This window comes from Parambassis ranga, chromosome 18 (genome assembly GCF_900634625.1).
Source record: "Parambassis ranga chromosome 18, fParRan2.1, whole genome shotgun sequence".
Classification (NCBI taxonomy): domain Eukaryota; kingdom Metazoa; phylum Chordata; class Actinopteri; family Ambassidae; genus Parambassis; species Parambassis ranga.
In genome coordinates this window covers 6,872,969-6,896,856 of record NC_041038.1, presented here as the reverse complement: position 1 = coordinate 6,896,856, position 23,888 = coordinate 6,872,969, and the positions used below count along the sequence as shown (strand labels likewise).

At 44.5% G+C, this 23,888-nt stretch overlaps 1 protein-coding gene across 3 annotated transcripts in view; it reads right to left on the bottom strand.

Moving 5' to 3' along the window:
- The window catches only part of ppargc1a (peroxisome proliferator-activated receptor gamma, coactivator 1 alpha), a 34,214-nt gene extending 13,487 nt beyond the window's left edge, over nucleotides 1-20,727 (bottom strand). The window contains exons 1-7 of one of the 3 annotated variants that reach the window (XM_028429389.1): nucleotides 20,509-20,727; nucleotides 17,736-17,915; nucleotides 4,861-5,055; nucleotides 3,799-3,924; nucleotides 2,299-2,671; nucleotides 375-420; nucleotides 96-169 (exon numbers count right to left, since the gene is read on the bottom strand). In XM_028429389.1, the coding sequence (XP_028285190.1) occupies nucleotides 96-169; nucleotides 375-420; nucleotides 2,299-2,671; nucleotides 3,799-3,924; nucleotides 4,861-5,055; nucleotides 17,736-17,915; nucleotides 20,509-20,556 (1,042 nt within the window). In that variant the 5' untranslated portion in view covers nucleotides 20,557-20,727. Of the gene's footprint in view, nucleotides 1-95; nucleotides 170-374; nucleotides 421-2,298; nucleotides 2,672-3,798; nucleotides 3,925-4,860; nucleotides 5,056-17,735; nucleotides 17,916-20,023; nucleotides 20,264-20,508 lie in introns of those variants that run through there. The other 2 variants (XM_028429390.1, XM_028429391.1) reach the window with 2 other exon arrangements.
- Nucleotides 20,728-23,888: the final 3,161 nt, after the last annotated feature.

Genomic DNA, 23,888 nt, shown 5'->3' with positions numbered 1-23,888 from the left:
TCTGAACTGTGATGGAACTATCAAGATGCTGGGGAGTTAACCCGTTAATGGCTACAACAGGCAAGTGAGAAGAGTGGTAATATTTAAATGCTTACCTGGGGTTCCAGCAATCTCCACACTTAATGTGCGTTCAATGGTTTTGTTCTCAAACGGTGATCCCTTGTGGTCACTGAAAGACAAAAAGACGTGCAACATTTTACCTCTTAGGTAAGTATGAGGGTTTAAAAGCTTTTGTGATCTAAGAAATGGAAATGAGTCACAAAAATGCCTCAACTTGGATTCTAGTCTATATCGTTTTTTTCTGGCTTTTGTCTTTTTTTTCTCTGTAGTTTGCTTTTTGCCTAGAATAATGTGGAAAAACTTCTCACACTTACTTTGGAGACTCTGGGGTCAAAGGAAGTGGCAAGGTGGTTGGTTTGGCTGCAGAACACAAAGGAGTATGGGTAATTATTGATCTAGGTATGACACTCATGGCAGAAGAGAACAGGTCCACATTCTGCAACAGTTAATCTCAAATTGGCTCAACAAATGCAATTATTACTACAAAAACACCCATCCCTGGTTAGAAAGTCTTACTATGGACACTATTGTACAAAGCAGATCTTTTTTTATTTGACCCCATTTTAACAATTTACTCTCTTAGGATAGACTGTTCACTGTGTGAGGCAAGATGAAGTGATGGTAACGTGTGTCTACACACAGACAGACTGCGTTCAAGACAACAAACAGATTGGAAAATGGAATAAAGACATAAAGAGACGATGCCACAAACAAAACACATGACAGTGGGTGAGCCCCTCTCTAGACAATAAAAGTCATAGTCGCATGCACCAACAGCAGAGGAGGGGAAAAAATGAAGGAAGAAAGGAGAGTCAAGGAAGCTTGTGCAGTTGCCCGAGGCTCTGGCCGACTTGTGCTCCAGCTAAGAGAATGTGGCTTTAGTAGCACAACGCTAAAGAGCAGCACCCGGGCTCTGAGTCTAAATGTACATATTCAGCACACTCAGCTCAATCAGCCAAACATGATTCAAGGGTCTACTTTGTGAATACAAGATGTACAGTAGCAAAACAAGGCTCACCCCTTTTCCCCACCTCCTTTTTTTTTTAAAAAATTCTTTGACTTTCTAGGAATGCCTCTGGGACTAGCAAAAAGCATTGGCGAGCAGGCTGTTTGCTGTCACTGTTGTTTATGCTCTCAGAATGACTGTTAGATTCAAATTAGAATAGGGGTTAGTTGTGAAATCAAACTGGGAAGTGGTTAGAGCAGGAGAGGGAGAAGAGAGAGCAGAGATAAGGCCAGTGGGGGGGATGCAGTCATGATTACCTAACAACGGGTGGCCCTGGTCATCGGGGTGCTCGCTGAGTGCCTGTCTGTGTGGGTGCCCTTGCCCTTGTATGATGCAGGGAGGGGTGGGCTCTGCAATGCTAGTATCTGGGATGAGTGGGCTTGGTGGGCCCTGTGAGAGCACCGCTGCGGGGCTTCCCATAACATGGTCATCATCATCATCAACAACACCATCATCATCATCATCATGGTCAACATGCTTCCCATAGCCCCCCTGTTTTGGCCACCCCAGTTCAAGTACAGAGCCAATGTTCAGCCCTGGTTCTGGCTGGCTAAGCCAGCTCTCGAGGTCAAAGTTCAGATGTGGAAAAATGGGCTCTGCATCAGGCTCAGCCTGACTTACTCCCTGGTTTTTATGATGAGTGATCCCTCTCAACTTATCCTCCTTTACCTGAGAAACAGCCTGGGCTGGTTTTTCAGACCTCTTACCTGCTACTCTGCTCTTGTTGCTATGTAAAGGACTAATCTTAGGTGGGAGCAGGTGGGCCCGAAATTGAGCAGGCCTCTGTTTGGAGGTGAGCAGCTGGCTAAGTAAAGGGTGCCCCGGCTTCTCATCTCTTTTCTTTATAGTCACTGTGATGTGCCTATGCGGTGCGCGGCTGGCACTGTTACTACGGCCTTGCCTGCCAAAGCCCTCACTAGCCTGAGTGGCGCCCGCAGCCTCTCGGCAATGCTCACAGCTGTGACTCACCTCTCGGGGAGGGAGGGAATAAGAATGCATATACCTAATAAACCTAGCGGCGGCCAGGCGGCCCGCATCGCCTGGCGGCCTTCCTTCTTCACTGGGCGGCCCGTGCTCCAGTTTGGGGCGGGCATGGCCGCAGGTGGAGGTTCTGTGGCCAACAGGGATAGAAGCACCCATCGACTCCTCAACCCCGTCATCGTGAGAGCAACGCTGCCACTTCCCAGCCCCAACACCAGCCATACTACACCCGCCTGCAGCCCGGCTCTCACCTCGCTGGTGATGCTGCTGCGGCGGCTGTTGCTGCTGCTGTTGTTGTTGTTGTTGTTGTTGTTGAGATGGCACGGCTGACTTCTTCTTGGAGGTGGTAGAAGAGGAGGAAGAAGAGGTCGAGGAGAGGGAGGAAAACGAAGACGTAGATGATGAGGACGGTGACGAGGAGGAGGAAGAGGCACCGAGACCCAGGCCACTCTTGTCCCTGCTACTGGCACCCCCCCAGGCGCTCTTGGCTTCACTGGCTTTGGTGTGGAGCAGGATGTCATCGGTGGCTGTTAGGTATTTCAGCAGCTCAGTGCAAGGCCGCCTCACCGGGCGGTTCTGTTGGCTAGAGCCCCCTCTTGCTTTGCCATTCCAGGGGCTCTCCATCTGTGAGATGGAGAGGGAGAAAACAAGAAGTTTACTACAAGTGGTTTACTTAAATAAAAAGTTTTACTCATTTTTGTTAGTGCACTGCAGTGATCCAATTGTGAGAAATGCTCAACTTTATTTGGCACAAAAATAAAAGTAAAAAGAGACGGAGCCACGCAGAGGCTAAAAGAGTGACTCAAACAGCCTGAGCACAGTAGTCGCCCAACTGTCGGGGAGGCGATGGTGGGAGTGCCGTCCGCCCATCATCTTAATTGCGTGGCCCCCCGAGCACCACCGCGCCACTCTGTACGAACACCATGTCCTCCGGGAGTCCTCATTCGCTCTGCTCCAGAAATGGATGACTCAAAGGCACGGTATGAAAATAGACTCTGTGAAGAAGGTTGATGCACTGCATGTGCAAACATAGTATGCAGAGCACACACAGATCTGTCTGTGTTGTGTTTACGGCACAATATGGTCACATACAGATGTTTGTTTTGTTTTTTTTACATTAGGCGGATTTTAAACACGAGGTAAAGCTTAACAAAGAGTTTCCCTAACACATGTCACTGTAACTGACACTGAATCTGCAGTATGGTGAACTCTTGACACTCTGACTGCTAACCCATATATTTATTTATTTATTTACATTCACAAAACTAGGATAGCTACACTGAAATATATCAAATCCCCAAATCCCCCCCCCTTTCAGAGCCATCTAATGAGAACATCAAGTCTGATATTTTGATCTTGTCATCTCAAGGCATCAATCTCGCTGCAAGAGCGCCTGTCGCTGTGTTTTTTTTTTTCTTTTTCTTTTTTCCAAAAGGCACCATACCAAGGCGGATAAGTGGTGGAGCTAATGAGACAACGGTGCTGATGCCTCGCCTGGAAAGCCCAACAGCAATCAGCCTGTTTTCATTACGAGATGGCCCCCTGGGATAGTAGACTGCTAGAGCAGTAGTCTAACATCTTCTAAAGGCGGCCACCAAAACAAGAAAAATGTGAGGGAGGGAGCAAGACAAGAGCAGGAGCAGAGTGAGAGAGATAAACAAACGCTAACACAAAAAAAAACAATTCTGTGTACAAGAGAGAAATAAGCAGCAAGGCTGCGCATGTATTTGTGTGTGTGTGTGTGTCCCTACCTTGACGACGGCAGGTGGTGGTCTGATCCGGTGGTTGCTGCTGGCTGCATGGTTCTGTGCCTTGCCACCTGTGTATTGATTATAGCTGAGCTGGGAGTTTGCGGGTGCCAGAAGGAGCTTCTTCAGCTGCAAAAGGACCCAAACAGAACCAGAGAGGTTGTAAGAGAAAGAGGAAGAGGAGGAGGAGGAGGAGGAGGAGGAGGAGGGAAAAAAAAGAGTGCATAGGTTTTTCAAGTGACCATTTTCTTTTAATGAGTCAGTGTTTTTATAAATGTGCAATCAGAGGAGGCTGATATTGCAGTTAAAAAGAAGTAGGAGCATGTGGCATGGCAAGGTGAGGTTTTTCTTACTGTGCAGGTGTTTTTGTGTACACACCACCATGGCTTCTCTAATGTAATTGAATAAACACACTAAGGCATTTGGCTAAAGGTCATTCGGAAAGGACCAGCATGGAATAAAAAGGACTATAGCGTAACATAACATTTTAGGTCAGAGCCTTTAAGCTACCCAGATGGTATGATCGTGTGTAAACATCAAAGCACAAAAGGTAAGATGACATCTCATCGAGAGGTGTGTGTTTTTTGGGGGGGCCAAAAAAACCACGACGTTGACATAGGAGGATTAGCTGAGTCCTGCTGAGGCTGGAGGAGATGAGATGGATTTCTGTTTTCCCTCACTTTCATTATGTGCAGGTTTGATTTCAGGGCCCGTGGCACTGTGTCAACCACTGTTGGCCCCGCCACAGTGTTCATATCATTGAATTGGCACCACGATTGCAGTTATGTAATTAGCAGTTAGGAGTGAACACAGTGATTTATTCCATTTACTCCTCCCTGCATCCGCATCCCTTGCATGCTCTCACTACACATAAATTGGACACATTGTTGCAAACATGGAGTGTGACTTGGGCAGACAAATGAACACTTTTGCTGCCCAGGCTTGTTGAAGAGTTTTATCTGGTGTCTGCCATGTACTGGCAAATAAAAAAAAGCAACAGTGAGTGCTAGGTTGGAGGTCAAGCTTTCTGAATAACTTTCAGTTTAAAGAAAGAAGAGCTGTTACCAAGGAAGGCTCCTCGGGCTCTGGGGTGCGTGGTGAGCCGTCAGGAGAGGAGGGACAGCTCTGGTCACTGGCATTGGTCACGTCCCCATCTGCCAGGGCCTCAAACGAAGGCAATCCGTCCTCATCCACCGGGATGCTGTCCAGGGTCTCTGTAAGCACTGCCAGCAAGTTGGCCTCATTTTCTTCATCTATCTTCTTAGGAGGGGAAAAGGGGGAAAGACGGAGACAAAAAAATAGAGAGAGAGAGAGAGAGAGAGAGGAAAAATAGGACATTTTAGTCAGTAGAAGTTACATATTTTTATATCTTTCAAAAAAGTTAAGGTGGTGGGTGGCTCCATGCAGGCTTTCATTGTTGATACTGGGATTTTTTTGCTGCAGCAGAGCTCACTCTATTCTGGCAGCCTTTTAAAAAACAAAATTCTCCTCATGTGCATGTGAGTCAAGCCTGTCAGTCATATTTTAAGCACGCAGCTTACTGGACCAAAATAATATCTCCCCCAAGAAACCCATTACCAAGGCTGACAAGTAGCAAGTATCTAGGGAAGATGGGAGCGGGCTAGGGTGGATTGTGGTATGGAGGGTAAAGGAAACAATGGGCAGACTCTCTCTCTCTCTCTTCGCCCTGAAAACTGAGTGAAAATCTGATTTTTGAAGATGTTTGCAAGCAATCCACAGATAAGGAGAAATTCAAATCCACTAATGCTAAATAAATGCGATATATTTAAAATGTTGGCATGACAGCTGATTTTCACAACCATTAACATTTCACGATAAATAAAGCTTGGTCTTGTCACTCAGGAGTTGTGTGCTTGCTGCAGCTGGTTGTGAATAGTAGAGATTATAAACAGTCTGAGAAATAAAGACGAATATATGCAGAAGGGAAGAGAGGAAGAGATGTGAGCTGCCAGATATTGACATGGGAGAGTTTACTGAGGATAATAACAGTTTATGTTCTGTATGTAGAGGGGGAAAAAGGGATGTATACAGATAGATATTAAGAATGAGAGGAACAGTGTAAGTGTGTGGGTGTGTGGGTGTGGGTGTCTGCATGTGTGACGAGTGACAACAGGAACTGCAAGTTCCAGGCCCATAAAGCCCAGGGGACTTTAAGACAGCGGAAAGATAAACAGCGTCGTCACCCTGGGATGTTCTGTGGCCAGCCCAACAAGAACAAATCCCTTTATGCACACGGCGGGATTATCATCGCTCGGTGACAACGTGTGGCCATCATTATGCTGGGGGGGCCACCAACCTCTCAGATACCGGGGCTTCACTCTGCACACCCAATTCTTCATGTCTAACCCACTGATTTTACACAATTACACACCCACCATGGATAGCACTTCTGGAGAAGCTTTGGATTTACCAATGAGATAGCGGCCATTTTAATGCTTCCCTCCCCTCCAATTTTCATTTAAAGATGACACAGATATCTTGGACGTTCAGTTAGCTGACTAACAGTGAGGAAAACGTTAATCTGATGCTCATTGAGTAGATTTTCTCCTAACAACACGAGCACTCAGTCATTATTAAAAAAATGATAAAGGAGACATACAGTATTTCACACAAGATAACACGGTGTAGTCTGGGGCCACGTCGTACTGGCAAGCAAATGCCTTGCAGGAAATTGCTCTGTATGAGGTGGCATGCTGTTTAATTACTTGCATGGAGCTTCAAAATCCACTGTGCTGGAACCGTGTGCTATTGAAATGCTCACCATTTCCAAGGATCCCAAGTTATTACCTGAGCACTAAGCGGATAGGTATTAACTGCTGATAATGGTGGAACCCTGGCTTAGTCCAAACATACACCCGAGCATGAGAAATTAACATTTTAAGATCACAAAATGAGTCTTTAATGAGAAAGCTGTCTTTTTAGGTGTATACTCATCAACTGTGCAATCAATGCTATATATAGGTGTGGCTTTACTCACCTATAAAGCTATGGAAATTGTAATGTCTGAGAGTAGTTACATTAAAAGTTGAGCCGAGCTTCGTTATATCATGGTTTGGAAAGGATTGGGGGAATTTCTGAGGCTAAAATGTAGTGATTTCAATCCAGTTTGAAAAAAAAACCTCTACCAATTGGCAAGCTCCCACAGGCACACTGTATCCCCGAAGATAACCCAGAAGGGACTCTCATATTCTGAAAGAGACACTTGTAAAACCCTGAGTCGTGACGATCATGCAGGAGCTGCTGCTGCTGTGGCTCTAGAGGAGGCACTCATAGGCCAAGTAGGGATTTGAGAAACTGGGGTAAAGAGCAAACCTCAGTGATCATTTCTACCCTGGAGAGAGAATGATCTAATACTCCTGTCCAAGAGGGTGAGCTTTTCCCTGCCAGCTTAAGGACCACACCTTAAAGAGTTTCCGCACCAAAGTCAATCCACAACCAATAACTCACTGCTGCTGCTTTTATATTTATAAACAAAATCTCAGTCTGGGTGGACTTCAGGAGCTATGGCACCCAAAGGGGGTGGCACCAGCACAACCTGGCAACCTGCTGATGGCCATGTCCACTTATATTGATTACTACAGCAGCTGCTGAGAGGAGAAGAGGACAGGAAGAACAAAGAGGGAAGAGAAAAATTGTCTCGGCGGAGGCACTTTCTCGCCCATCCCGCTTAATGGACCTCACCGAATTAAAGAGATCTTAACAATCCTGGGCTAATTGTGGGATCACAATATATTAACCCTGCTCCAATTCTAAAGGGTGCTATTTTGCAGCAGTTTTATTCCAAATGCTTCAATTAGCCATAAAACATGCTGGCAAGTGCTGGCAGAGCTGCTCTCGTCCCTCCTTCACCTCAGCCTCCCCACATCAGAGAAAAGAAAGCCAACTCCAGTTGTTCATTATTAGGTGAGGCCCCTTTGTTATCAGGCTGGCTGTCTTTGAGATTGTCCTTGCCTTTAACTCTTTTATTGAGTTCTACAGCACAGCATTGTGTTCCTGAGATACTATTCACACAGCTGATAACGGAAGGTGAAGGTGCTGTTTTAAACAAACACTCACTTCTGAACACAGGGGCAAATAGCCAAAAAATATCTGCTAATTGCTTCTTGAGGATTCTGAGCTCCTGAGCAAATTTTCCATGGATCAGATTTTAACAAGATTTTCAGGGCAATGCATGATTTATATTAAAAAAAAAAAGAGGCAAATGTGTTGTGAAAGTGTCAGAATGATAGACCCGATCGCTGAATAACACCAAGATGAGGTTTCAACAGACTAAACAGAACTGCTGTTATCTTCAACTGAGAGGCAGAACATGTGACACACACTCTGGATGTGGGAAGATAAAATATCTCCCATTAAATGGGTCATCTGGTATTTAAAGTGCTGTTTATTCTCACTCTCTCCTTTTGCTCGTTCTCTCTGCAAATACAGGAATAGCAACTAGTTACTTATGACAGGAAAAAAACTCTTAATAAATTGATTCCAAAATTGTGAGGTGGAGTTAAAGCTGCACGCCTTGACAATCTAATTGCTCTGTATCATCTCAATCTTTATATTTTTTACTCTTCTCCGTCAGATCTCAAAAGCCTTCCCTTGGATGAGGTTAATGATCAGCCAGACCCTCTAATCATGGCACAATCAGAAATTGTGTTTGTGTGTGTATGTGTGTGTGTGGTAGTATCAAGTCATCACATCTTGACTCTGCCAAGAAAAGCAGCCTTGGATTTGATAAACAAATAATGTCATTCTGTGTTATTACCCCCGGCCCCCAGATTTCAGAGGAAATAAATCAAAGTCAGCCTTGCCGTTAAGGCGTTAGTCAGGCCTGACGCGTCGGCCGGTCACACAGGCACAACATATGGCAGCGGGGAAAGGAGGGAGGAAAGAGAGACAGGGAGGGTGAGGTATGGCACGATGCACGGCGGAGAGACAAATCATGGCAGCCGCCAGAGACGTCTGGTCATTTAGCATGAGCTTACTGAGATGGAGAGAGGGTGATTATGGCCTATACGGAGCGATGAAACCATACATAACACTGTTAAGTTCCCTCTGAGTGTCTGTGTCTGCAGTGGCACAGTCTGATGGTGTTCCAAATCATAAAACTAAATGTTAAACATCCATTGTGGTCAGGTCTGAGAATGGCCCACGACATGTAGCAGTGGAGTGGAGGCTCTCGTCGTTTTCCATGTGACTACAGAGGCAATAGTGCGTCTCGTTATTCTGAAACACTTTCCCAAGCAAACGATCCTATGGACTAGATATTGCAGATCCACTGTATATGTTCCTGGGGACTAACATCACAGTATGAGTGGCCACTGGTGTTAATTGTCACTACTTAAAATTCAGCACAGTTTACACATTCTGGTTTATCATGAGGATTTTAACTGTAAGCTGACTTTTCACTAAACAGCATGGAGTCCAAGCTCCTATTTGGTACCTCTATTTAAACAAACTGGCAGCTGTCTGAATGAAGAAAAAGTTGACTGTTTAGATGCCAGATGTCTCAGTTTAGCTATGTGAGCAATATATCAGCAAGGAAACGTTTGGCCCATCAATGAAGACCAGGATGTGAGTGTGTGTATGTGTGTGCAGAGATGATGCATCTCTTGGGAACCATTTGAGACTGTTACAGCACTATCAGATGAGTTGATGGGGGAAAGAGAGAGGAAAGTGAAAAGAGGAGATATCTCAGTGTGTGTGTGTGCATGTCTGGTGTGTGTGTGTGTGTGAGAGAGAGAGAGAGAGAGAGAGAGAGGAGTGAGCCAAAGAGAACAGTTGTTACACTTCCTGACACAGGCCAGATCCGATTGAGACACCTACCCAAGGGATGTTAGCAATGCTGTTCTTTCTAGTTCTCTGTGGGAAAAAAAAATCCTTACACCACTAACCCTGCTGCTAAAACTAACCACCACACATCTGCTGAGATCAGCTGCCACATGCCATCAGAGCCCTTTCAGTCTAATTTTGGGTCGAAATAATGCACACAAAACCAGACAAATTCAATCTGAGAAGTAGCTCCAGAGACTACCTGCGAACGCATTCCCCTATTAATGATAGATTTACAAAATACATTAATTTGTCTTCATACCAACTCTCACACAGCTATCCAAATAACTGAGAGCATCACAGGAGTTCTCTTTGATGCGTCCTGGTGGAGCTCCCCCGTCTACCGCCCTGCCCTGAGCTGCTGTTGTTTTCCTTCTAGAGCTGTCCAACAGATGGTCCAAGCAACCGTTTGCTAACACCACCAAATCACACACCATCATAATGATTGGACACTCACTCTTTTGTTTTGGCAGCTACTTCCCAATCGGCTTGGCACGAGGAAACACTGATTGCTGTGATTGCTCTGACTGTGCCTTGCTCTGACGGTCACAGCAGGAGGGGGAGAAAAACAGAGATTTGGAGCCTGAAATAAGGAATATTCAGCTAGATGCAGAGATGGCATGAGGGATGGTGCTTCCCTCGGCTTTTTTTCCCTCCTAATGGCATGCAAATAGCTATTTGCTTAAGTCGGCAGCTCTGAATGTGCACTACTAAGCAAGGGGCCTTTGAACCTACTGTTACACTGCTGATAATGTGTTGGAGGAATGCAGGGAGGGAGACAGACAGAGTGCAGAGAGAGACAGAGGAAAAAAATGGCACTGTCCATCTTGCTGCCACATTTCCTGGCTGGAATGTAAGTCTCTCATTAGCAGTCAAGTGTAGCTATCCATAAAACAATTACATACAGGCTGGTCACTTTGGTTCTGACATTTACATAGATTTGTGATAAGAGGAGAATGGACCAGAATTTCTTGTTTTTCACACTGAGGACTCAATGTTATTATCCGTTGCTGACACCACCTTTACGCACACACAAACACACACAATGCAGTTCCTGACCTTTCAGGCCCTGCCAAGCCCATCGAGGGATTGTAGCGTTTCATTTGTCATAGTAATGTCTTCCTCGGAATGATGCCAACGCAAGGAGAGCCAGGATAGAGTGGACAAGATATAGTGGTCTACAAACAATAGACATCCAGAGGTGTGTCTCTGCATCTCCTGTCCTATTGTACATCTATGCATGCACGTGTTTGTACATATGACACGGGGAACCAGTATCGGAAATTTATGGTAATTGAAATAGCAGAATCTTTTGGAAAAATGCAGTCAAATAGATTCTGCAGCGAAAAAAAGGTCACCATATTCAATTTGCACTCAATGCCATACGTGGTGCGACAGGGAAACACCTGAAAGCAAACGATCTTATCGAGGCCGCACAGCTTCACCACTTACCCGCTGCATAAAAGCTATTTGCTGATTACTAAATAAACGCATTATCTTTACTTTGATTTCTGCGTGCGCAAGTGGATGCCTTGTGGATCCAGGTAGGAGACTGCCACTGCAGTGTCTCCGCCTCTTATCCGTGTTGTGACTTTGTGAGCATGCTATCAGTTTTTTTTTAGGGCCATACGTGCATGTGCTGCACGTGTGGTTGAACACAGGTCTTTGCATGGTGGATATAACGATGTGGGGATGCACCTATCTTTACAAGTAAAGAAATGAAACACATCAAAGGAATTGTGTGCATGAGTCGATACAATCCCAACTCGTCTACATGAGGCAGACCATGAGAAAGGATGAAAAGCTCTCACAGTCTGTCTTTGTAGCAACAACACTGAATGTTGAGCTGAATTTCATTTTAATCTAGGATCTATTCTCTGTGGAATACTGATCATGTAGACTTTAGAATGGATAGGCTTTCTTATGACAGCTTACATTTAGCCAAACACACCTGCACCAGACTGTGCACTGTCTGCCAAATGCAGAATGATCAATGGTTGTTGACCACTCGATGAAAAGCATCCAACACTTGAAATCCCTTTTCTATCTGCCCATCAAGTTATTATACAACAAAGCCCACGGCAATATGAAAAGAGGTTTTGGCTAGCCAGAGTGTAGCCTGACAATGGTCTTCTGGAAAGAGCTGATCAACAAGCAGAGACAATTTTAGAGATGTTGACTTCCTGAGGTTAACAGCTCTATTGCAGCGGATACATACAGCAGATTTATCCCGGATACACCACTTCACAGACACACACGCTACACATATTTTACCATTCACCTGATAAAAACCATGCCTGCTACAGATGTGCCAAATAATCATGTGTACACCATAATTAAGTACTTGCAAGTTGATGAGTACTGGGTATAATTCCATCTTTTTTCCCCTTCAGACTGATTTTTACTTTAATTCTAGAATTTTTTGTTTCAGACATAAAAGTTTCTAATTTACTAAAAGTGAAATAAAAGCAATGTTATATAACTGCAGTGAAAAGCTTAGTGCTTTCACTTCAGACTCAGGAGTGACTGATTGGGCAGCAAGTGAGTCATCCAAGCATCAAGTCACTCATGCATCAGCAGAGCCTCAGAGAGCCTCTTGAACTATTCGAGGCCTGTGCAGACTTAAATGCTCCGGGGAGGGGGGAATAAGCTGGAGCTATAAGCATGCAGTGCACATCATAAAGCTTAGTTAGAATGGGAAGGTTTTTTTAATGCATGGTTGACAAAGTTTATAAAAACTGACTCAACTAGGAAAGACTAGTCCTTCACATGTACAGGACAAGGTTGTGATGGACACAGTGTTAACCTAAGTTGTGAAATTATAAATTGTACTGTGTTGGCTCCACATTGTAGCAGTGACTCTTGGTAGAGGTGTACAATGAACAACTGGAAACAACTCTTGTTAGTGTTTGTGATGTTGTTGCTTCTTCTGTTTTCCACCTATGGAATGTGTGTTCTTCTCTCTAGTAAACTCTGCTTTGGTTCCCCTCTCTTTGGTTCAAGTCAACCAATCAGCATTAGAATTGCAAAGAGTGTCAACGCTAAATGGCAGCTTGCTGCTATCCCCTGCATTGGCTGATTTCTTGTAATCCTCATATGCGCATATCTACCCAAACAAACATCAATGTAGTACCGTGAATCAGTCATTATAGATGCAGGGTGTGTTCACCCTTGTGTCAAACACAGCTTGCTATTAAGTTGCTCTTTAATTTCTCCCTTAGCTGCATGAATTTGTGCAGTAAATTATTAATTATTGCTTAGAATCAACAAAGTTCTCCAGAGTCTGTGTTGCAAACTCCCAGAAACTGACTGAAAATGGCAAACTGTCAGAGCAGAACTGGCCAAGGCTACTGCAACTGCTGGGTATACTGGCATGGAATATACACACACCTGGGATCGATTGGCTTTTCCTGGAGAAGGGAAGCAGTCTATTGTCCAAGACTGACAATGCTTCACTATGAATCAACACTTCTCTGCATCCTGCTCTGCTTTCTATCTATTTATCTCTCTCTTTCTAGGTTTCTTCCTCTTTTTTTTCTTCTTCATAGTGTTTTTTCTAACATGACCTTTCCTCTTCCCTTTACACACCTTTCCATGTCAGTCTTTTATCACTTCACTTCATCTCGGTTCTTACACCACCCATTTTTCACCGTACTTTAGAAGAGTATAAAAGCATTCTAGGAATCCTGTGTTTATATCTTCCTCTAACTCTAAAGTGTACACTATTAAATAATACAAGGAAGGTTGGCTTTATCGCATTGCATCGTTGCAACATGTTGCAGTGTCTGTGAGAGTATGAGATAGAAGGGGGGCTGGATTATTGGCTTAGTGTTTTGGCCAGGTTAAAGTGAAACAGCCCTGAAAGGCTCTTAGTGAGAGATTACCCCAGGTACTAAAAATAGTAATTTCCACCCAATACACACACATAACGGAAAGTGATGAAAGTGTTATGTCTGTCCAGAAAAGACCACAATCTTTGTATGGGGTGTCTCGATTACACCAAGACACACACACATGCTCACGTACACATCGGTGGCTCCAGTGTGATGACAGAGATGGCTATCCACTGGGGGCATGGGATCAGCTGGGGCAGGAACACCAAACCATGCCTCAATCAGCAGCAGTGGCCCACTGGGAACATGCGTTGAGTGTGTGAGTGGTGTGAGTGTGACAGAGAAGAGAGAGAGGGACAGGCAGCCAAGCAGCCACCAGCAGACCCAAAAAGATGTTCCCTTGCTCTTTTTCCAAACATTCCCTGAGGGGACTTTTTTTTGGCCACATCCATCCCTCTGCTTACTATCCCTTTTATCCCCCCTCCTCTCTCCCTCCTTCCTTCCAGTCTTTCTTTCCAAAGGCGACTGTTGGAGGCCAGAATATATTTGTTTAGCCACTGCTGCTCCAACTTCCCATCGGCCAGGAACAAATGCTTTGCCTTGGGAGGGAAAGACAGCGAGGAAGGGTGGGAGGGAGGAAGGAGGGAGCCCAGAGTGTTGTGGGGGAGCGAGTTGAGAGCTCTTGTAGTGGAGTGGATCTGACAGACGCTCCAAGATGACACAGGCTTGGACAGCCTATGTCTGCGTCTCTCTACTATACATCTGCGCCTGTTTGTCTGCGCTCCATCTCATTTGGGTATCTTGAAACAGTATAGCCGCGGGCGTGAAAGCACACCCTTGCCTTCACGTTGACAGAGATGGAGGATTTCTGCTATCAGACAGTGCAAACATTGTATCAGCACAGTAAAACTGAAGGCAACCTGAGATGAGGAAAAGCATGGTGTTTCTAATAAGACTCACTTCAGAAAATCATATTATACAGCGGAATATGATAATTCATACACCCTTTGCTAGAGCAGTGAACTGATGCGGGTGGTGTACTCTCAAATGTCAGCATAAATTTGCAAAATAAACGCAGCCGGCATTCAGCAGGGAGTAGGAACAGGGACAATAAGGGTCTCTGCTGTGTGTGTATGTGTATGTGTGGGCGTGACAATTCCTCTCAGAGGGTCTATGACTTGACTCACATGAGTTCCAACAAGTGTGTGAGCTAATCTATGTTCACATGTGTTTGCAGGCAAACATTTCAGCACAGCATATTTTATCAAAGCCTGCTAAAGATGACCCAATCAATCTAATCTGCCTTTACTTAACAATAAGCACTCGAGCATCTGTCCAATAAGGCGCAAACACAAGCAAGACAAAGCACCATAATGCTTTTTGAAGCCTGATGCCATCACATCCGGTTGGATTTTTAAAAGTGACATGGCCCTCATATGTGCACATACTCACAGCATGTCCCAATACAACAATATCACAGTAATGCTTTAAGCCTTGGCATCTTATTTTACTACCTACTAAGCCCACAACCTTTTACTTCCAATCCATGGGCTTTGCCTCAGCCTGGCACAACTCCAAGCGTCTCCTGGTTTATATGTTTGTCTATTTCACAATCCATCTGTCCCTGTGCCTCTCTGTCTTGTCACCTGATGGCCTTTTCTGTCTCTGCGCCTCCTTTTGTTTCTCTTTTCTCTATCTGCCCTTGTCCCACCTGTCTATCTATCATCACAGCAGGTATCACAGTGATAATATGTAAACTCAGAGCCAATTTTCTTCATAATGGCATAGACTGACTCACAGCCTGCAACAGCTGTAAATGCCTCCACCTGTATACGTGTGATGCAGTCGTGCCAGATCTCTGTGTGACCACCACATTGGAATCTTAATAAGCCAAAACCAGCGAGACACGTTTCCATCAATCAAACGGACAAAGCTTGACGTGAAATCTGAGTGTGGTCAAAAAGACACTGGGTAACACTTCTATGCCGTTATCTTTGGCAGTACATTGGGAACTTATTGTGAGTAACTACCCCTTAACAACTGCAGCCTAAAATAGACAGTGGACTTTCACGGTCGGCCCGTTTTGAAGAGGTGTCAAACATGCTGTGCTGGGAGCGATAGCTGTTCTGTGTGTGGTGTGGTGTATCATTCTCTACATTTTGTGTCAGGGACAGTTGGGACGGTGGCAGGGAATGGAGCAAAAGGCCAGCCAGGGGACAGCTTGTGATCTGAGACCGTATGCTGCTTACGGAACGGAACACACATGGTTAGGAACAGAGGCTAAAAGGCATCCACACATACACCTAGACTACAATTTCCATTGCTCAACAACATTATTTCCGGTCCCTGCTTTACTGTATAACAAAGTGAATCATTGCTTACTCATTTTCTACTTTGGCATATGCAACCTAAGTCCTACTGTGAGAGAAACAGCTCATGTTTGTCTTTCTATTAAAGCTGCAACTGATTTCAACAGCAATTTTACTTAACTAATGAGCACAGGTTCACACTTCCACAAAGCAAACTTTCATGAGGACATTCAAAAAAAGGAGGTCTCTGTGTGACAGCTGCACCCAGCTGTTCCACACTTTACTGAACAACGCCTTGATATTCTTCTACCTGGTTTCCCTCACAACACACACACATACACACTGTGATTTCTTAAGTGGAAGGGAAAATGCAACAAGGCTTTAAATCTGGCCAGTTATTAACACTTTCTCTAATCTTCAACTTTTGATTGGATGCTTCTCTGTTTAATGTAGAGGCCAATCGGGGGGTTGCAAGGAAGTACAGCTGCAGCCCCAGCCTTCTGATCCTTGCCGAGCAGCAAACTTTCCTCTGTCAGATTAAGTAGGATTAGCTGGGTCCTGCTGTATGATGAACTGAGTACTTCATATGGTGACTAGAAACTTTCCAAAGATGGAAAAAAAAGCCTGGTCAGGCAAATGTATTACTTGCTTTGAAAACCCTTTTTCACTGCTTAATTAGAAGCCTTTCCATATCCTCAGCACAATACAATAGCTGTTGGCCTGTCGAGTGTGTGAAAACATCAACCGCTTACTGCAATGTACAGTATTTGTGTGGAGGCAAACACGTGCTCTGTTGTGCAGGAGCATGTGCACACAAACACAAGCTCTATGCCACACTTGAAGTCACACACAGCTTCCTGCTCAGAGCCAGTTCCCTCATCAGGGTCCTCAGTGGGTGCTAAGTTCCATTGTGTTTTAAAACCACACACACACACACACAAGCACATGCATACACTCTCATTGGTATTTTTATCCATCCCCCGAGCCACTCGGTGGCTGCAAGCCATATCACTCTCAGACGACAGAGGAGTCAGGGTCACACCAGCTAGTACTTAAGCCCCCCCCCCCCCCCTTGTGTGTAAGTGTGTGTGTTAGGGTGGTCTGCAGAGGTAGAATGTGTGGTGATATAAAGAGACTCTGAAAAGGTGGTGGTGGTGGTGGTGAGGAGGGGGTCAAACGTGGAAAGAATTTAGTCTGTTATCAACTGTTGCCTGCAAGACCACTGAGGACACACACACAAAACACACAACAGAGACCCTGGATTTGTGACTACATGACAGGGTCATAGGCACACACACACACACACATACTGCCTTCTCAGTCAGGGTTTTTCCTCCTGAGGCGAGGCTAAAGCATCCAATCTCAGTCTTTCTTGTCTATCTCTGGCACTGATAAAGGCTTATAATGAACTGGGGACTGGAACTCAGTCCCAAGACCGATGGCTTTATGGCCCTGGCCAGATCATCACCCTCTGTGGACTTCGTTTGTCACCGGGTGAGAACAGAAAGAGAGGGCGAGATTGAAATAAAGAATGGGAGAGAGAAGAAAAAGGAAAGGGGGCAAAGATGAAAGTTTTACACTCCAACCTTTGAGAAGCATTTTGCAACACCGCCACCCTGTCTGGAGTTTACTACGGACGCCTTATGTCAGATGTGTGCCGCATTAGTGACTCTGAGCTGAAATAAACGCTCAAAGTTTTTATAAGGCAGCATACTGGCGCGGCAAGGATCCAAACAAGGGGACAAAGGTCCTTCGGGGCTTATCGCTCACTCAACGTTATCTCCTCTTTTGTACTTGGGGCAGCAGAGTAAAAAGCATGTTTGTAAACTTGCAGCGATTGTACATTTTGTTTGGCTCGTATTCAGGAATGTGATAAGGTGTCATGTTTGTTGGGAAAATGTTATTGTGGATACCCCATACTGTGTGAAATTTAATTAAAAAAATCTTTACTTACCTCAAAAAGGTTGGATGCTTCATTCCCGTACTGAGTGGAAATGATCTCTGATTGGTCACTGTACCATTTGAGGCCACCCAAGAAGCTGTCTGCATCTAAGTCACTGACATCCAGCTCTGAGAGGTCAAGTTCAGGGAGGTCTGGGCAGAGGGGCTGGTCTTCACCAACCAAGGCAGCACACTGAAGACAAAAAAAACAAACAAAACAAAAAACAAGAAGGATGATCAGACAAAAATCAAACCTCTTTCATATGCAAATCAGACAGTTAATTATTTGAGCCAAGCTGGAAAAAACAATGCGGAAAACCCAGAGAGGAGTTAAAAGTCTTCTTCAACCTGCAGCTGAGTCATAAACAGAGGGAATTTGAACATTTGCTTCACATCTCTCAGACAAATTGAGTCATAAGTCTCCTCATTTGATCATTATAATTATTTCTCCCATATGACACACTTAATTTATGCATTTTTAACAACCTGTTTCGCACAAATGCATTCAAACCAGCAACCCTCCTGCACACCGTGCAGCCACACTCTGATCGGTGCTGGCCTTCCCCACAAGTAAATGTAGCCTGTTGATATTTTGTTATTCACCAGCCACTTTTATGTAATCTGGAGCCAATGTGTGCTGTATGCAGCAGCTGTTCCTGCTTCCTCCACACACAAATCATCAGCTCTGCTCTGGCTGCAAGTGGTGTAAGGTTGTGGACTGGAAGTGAAAATGGATGGGGTGGACAAGGTAACAAGTTTACATGGCTCAGCTGGAATGAGCAATAGTCAGGCATGCTGTGTGCTCCTTGGAAAGGTTGGAAGAGAACTTTGAGATAGCCGATGGTCATTAAAAGGCAAAAACACAGCCCAGAGAGGCGTGTTTACACTCTGTGACTGTGCAAATGCAAATCCAAGCCTGAGAAAACAGCTTAATGGCTGCTGTCTAATAGGCTACACACACTCCTAATTTAGTTTACAAGCGTCATCCAATGTATGAGAGCTACGGGGTGGCTTTAAGAGAGATATAAGATAGATATCCTCGGGCAAAGCCGGGAGGTATTTGGCCCGCAGACTGGGGAAGGGGTGAGAGTCGGGTTCGGCTCAGGGCAATGCTGAGAGAGGATGCTGTGCCAAGTAGGAAAAACCGCCCAGACACCGGTGTCACACTTCATCTGTCCTCGGAATCGCACCAACACGAATACACGATGACTTAAGAGTGTGATGAGACAAATCCGTTATGTTGCGTCGGCAACAGCGAAGGGGACAGACTCACTGCGTCTTAGGCTTCCCCGTGAGATGATCCTCTCAGACACGGCACGGCATGAACAAAAACAAAATGGTAAAACGACTGTTAAGATATGCAGAGGCTGCATGCTGGATCTTCTTGTGCTCAATTATCTTATAGACTTCTTGGTGAACTAATGAAATAGCGCCGCCAGACAGACAATCAGGGTGCACCACAGCGCTCCAGTGATTTACGCACGCATCACACATAAAAGCAGCAGATAGAAAGATTATCGGGGGGATGACTGTGGTCCGGACTGACATTTCTCTTATTTAAAGACATAACCATGCATGCATTTTTCACAGGAATGGTCCAAATATGAGCTTCTAGAACGCGCACATTAGTTGGATTGACCTAACGCAGTCCAAACGCTCCCTCTCCTGAGACCTACCCGGATTAAAGTGCAAATGAGGGCATCTGAATGAGCAAACATTTCCGAAATCGGTCGAAAATGACAGCATCTTACTTTTTTTGAATCAAAGCAGCTTTCGTTTTTTTATAATTTAATCACAGTGGCTGCTCACATAATCACAGATGTGCAGTCAGACTGCAGTCATATCATGGAGTTACTGTGACAGCATCACTGTACACAATATAGGCAGGTAAACGTCCACAACGAGCCGGATGGACATTTTGGATCATGAGGTCAAACAAATGTAATCTGCGTGCGCTTTAAGCAGGTATGTTAGACCAGATTAAAAGACTACTGGAGCGATCGTCAGCTAATTACTTGGATGAAGTGGATGGATTTAAAAACATATAATCATCGACCCAGGCTGGGTGCTGCTCTCTAGCCGGGGCAACGCTCCTCCGGCCGGGATGTTGGCAAACACACACACACACAGACGTGCCCGGTACCGTTAATATGATGCTCCTGCGCAATGCCAGATAGCGGTGCCTCAGAGTGGACAACCTTTGCTCCTGCCTTTGAAAAAAAAAACATAACATGCGCTATCCTGACACGGCACATCAAAGGGATTATTATCGTCAGTGGATTTCATGCGTCAGCGAAATACCTGACTTTGAGACATTTCAGTCATTTCGCCATGAAAACCTTCTCGGCACCGGAGCGCGTACAGTCCGCGGTTGGGAAAGATATCCGTCAGCTTGCAAGCACTCGCTCCGACTGAACAGAGATCCTATGAGGCGAAGCAATGGTCCTGAGCCCGTGCATGCATTACAACAACTACACCTTTAACTGAGGTGAAAAGGTAGATTCCGCACATTCCCTCCACTTGTCATATATCCCCGTGTTGTATATCCCTCGCATCCTCATCTGCGTCCAGACGCGCACTACACCGGCATGCCACGGACAGCACTGGCAGAAGAGGAAGAGAGAGAGAGGGAGAGAGAGAGAGAGAGAGAGCGTAGATTTATGTGGAAACCAGAGTGGTAGTCGGTGCTGTCCATCCTTCCACAGGAAAAAAAAAGAAACTCCAGCGTGCTAGAAAGATGAAAGGAGTCGGATTTTTTTTTTTTTTTTTATAAAAGATGCGCTCACCTCTAATTCTCTCCACACCGAGTCCTGGTTACACCTGTCCCACGCCATCCAGCCACTGAATGACGGTCCGAAAATAAAAGAAAAAAGAAAAGAAAAAAGAAAAAAAGAAAGAAATCAAGTAAAAAAGAAATCCACACACGCTTCCCACTCGCTCTCACACAGGCAACTGCTGCCCCTCGCCTAGAATGAACCGAGGGCACCTGTCTTACAACTGCTTTCCATCACATGACAAAGCTATTAAAAGTAGGCAGGGGAGTGACTCCGCGTCCACACACTACTCGCCAGTGACGCGCGGTGAGCAGGCGGGGTCTGGCTGCGCACATAGTAAAATCCTCTCTGTGCACTGCAAAAAATGTCCATAAGCAAACCATATCTGGACCCGCGCATAGAACATGATGTACATAAAACATAATGTAGCATATCCCGACTAGTTTTTGTGGGATTTTAATGAAATAGTCCCAAGATAAATTTCTTAAAGGAACTCGATGTGCTTATGAACACACGCTTTGCTTTTTGCAAACATAAAAATTCTATCAACATCTTAATAAAAGTGATATATATGTGTATATTCATCATAAAACTTGGGAGAACATGTCTTTTTGATGTTTTTTAAAGGGAAACCTTAAACTCTGTGCGCCAAATAATGTCCAAACTACCATGTCTTGATAATTTACACTTTTTTTAGACTTTTCTCTGCACAAGAAAATTGTCCACATTCAAAATTTTGCTTTATTCAATCATCATTTATTTATAGGATAAACACTTTTATATTGTGGTGATCATCTCTCTTGCGTCGGCTGTAACCTAAAATGCCCGTGTTTGGCGTGTAGAATATCAAACATTGGTAATTCAGTCTTTCGGGAAGTATTTCTTTGTCCATTCAGAGGCAATAAAAAGGACAGGTGGCAGTATCAACAGTGTATACAGTGTCAACAAGACGTGTATAGGCAACACTACCTCGGTGAAATAACAACAAAAGCTTTGTGGACATTTTAAACAGTCTGCTCTTTTTCTGTTGGGAAGGAATTCTCTTTCACTGCTAAACTTTATTGTCTTCCTCTTATCATTTATGTCGTTTTGTATGTAAATGATTGTGACTTGTTTGTCAAAAAAATAAAAACATTGTTTCTGTTTGGACACAGCCTTTGAGAAACTCACTCCATGGACTATACAATTTTTAGTCTTGTAAGCCTATTAAGTTCACCTGAGCATGTAAAGAGCTATTGTCTGCTTAAATTAGTGAACCACATACAAGTATAAGTCTCATTAAACACAAAATTGCACAGAAACCTGTAAAAAGGTTCTGCGACTGGAGCTGTAAATTGTTCAGATTATGTTCCAGTGAGTATACACACTGTGTGTGTGTTATGTTTATGACGCATTTGTACCAGTAAATCTATACATCTGCCTCTCCACGCGTGCCCACCCAGAAACTGAGGCGAAACCCGCTTAGAGCAGGTGGCATGTGCAGTGACCTCACAGAGCCCATATGGGCCAGTGCCACACAGATACGAGTGTAGAGTGGCATCATGGGAGTGACATGGAGCTCAAAGGTATAGATGGCTCTGTGAGTAAGTTTAACTCGACAACAAAGGATTTGCATGTAACCTCTCCGTTTTTTACATGATGAGAAAATGTGAAGGTAATAGCAGGTACTGGTCAGGTAGAATAAGCAGATACTTGCCAAAAAAAGGAAAAAAAAATCTTGGCAGGAGATATATGCTGGTAAATAATATTTCTCTCCTCCTGAAGCAGCATGTGAGTCACAGTAAAAAGGCTTATCTGATTGTACTGTTCATGCCAATTAAGACAACACAAGCTAAATATAGATATAATGTTTTGATTTCCTTTCTTGAATGGCCTTTGATTCTTTTTTCTTTTCTTTTTTTTGTTCTGCACACACTTTCTTGCTGGGGGCTGGATATTTATGTATGCAGTGGTAGAGATTTGTAGATACGGGAATCATTTCCAAAGGAAAAGAGAGAGGAGGGGGGCTTCTACATTCCAACTGAAGTACAGGTAATCTTTGAAATGCCACAGCTTTTGTTTCAGTTGCAGAGAGCTGATAATAAATGGGGAAGTATGGGGAGACTGTCACCGATTGGTGCTGAATGAGAAATAGGCAATGTTTAGTGCAGCCTACATTGGAGGAGATCGTCAGGGCCGGAACACTGCGAGCTACAGGACCAGCATCACTGCATGTTCAATCATTCTGCTCCTAAGAACGGCCTTGGGTCTTGCTTTCACACTGCTCTTACATTTAGCCTCTCTTATAGATATCACCTCTTGGAGGACTGAAGCTATAGGATGGAGTGTGAAAAGTTGTTCGCACCCATTTGATGCATGGCATGTTGTCGTATGATGGACCCAACAGCTCTGGCTGCCTCCTGAGGCTTTGACTAGACTGAACTGCAAAGCATTACCTGGCATATATACATCACAAAAAGCCATTGGAAAATAAACACTTCAAAAGAGACTGTCATTAAAGCAACTCTTAAGTGAAGAGGATACCAGGTTTCATGTGCAGACAGGGTTTTAATGATTAAAGCATCTCTCCAAAGAGTCAGTCGACAAGTGGAGTTCTCAGAGCCAAAATGAGGCTCATCCACAGATAATTCCATTTGTTTGAATATTATGACTCATGTACTGAGCCTCCTATTTGCATTTCTGGTTTTAGATTGAATCTGATGTTAACGTTTCTATTAAAGTGGCAAGTTGTAAAATTGTAAAATGTAAAAATAATTCAAACATTCAAAAAGAAATCATGAGACTTTCAGGAAATCGCAGCTAAGAGGGACCCCGTTCACACTGGCTAGAGCCGGATTCGGGCCGTATCTGGATATACCTGGATAGTTTTTTCTGAGTCTGAACAACGCAAATCCGGATATATCTGAATAGATCGAGGTGGATCTAGCCGGTGGATCTAGTGGATGCGGCGTGATACTTCCAGTTCACAGGGACAGTGTCCGGTTTGCAAAGAGTGACACGGGACAAAAAAAATGCATTCTACCGTGGCCTGAGCAGACTCTGTATATTACGAGGCACCACCTAGTGGTTTGGAGGACAGCAAACAAGCCGGGTTAAGCTGGATTGAGCATGGACACGCGTGTGTGATAGCCAGATTTGAAAATAGGTCTGAACATATCCTGCTTAAAGGCTATCCGGATTCAATCCTATTCTAGCTGGATTGACTTTCTCCAGTGTGAACGAGTGTCTTAACCAGCCAGCAGCAGCCTGTACCCCAAGGTGGGAAAGTATTGAGTCGCTGTAGCATCAGGTCCACCCTGAACATGAGAGGAAGAAAAAGCCATGTTCCCTAGAGAACTATTTTTCCTTTTAATTACTACCTGATGGATAAGTAAGATCTTGGTAAGCAATCA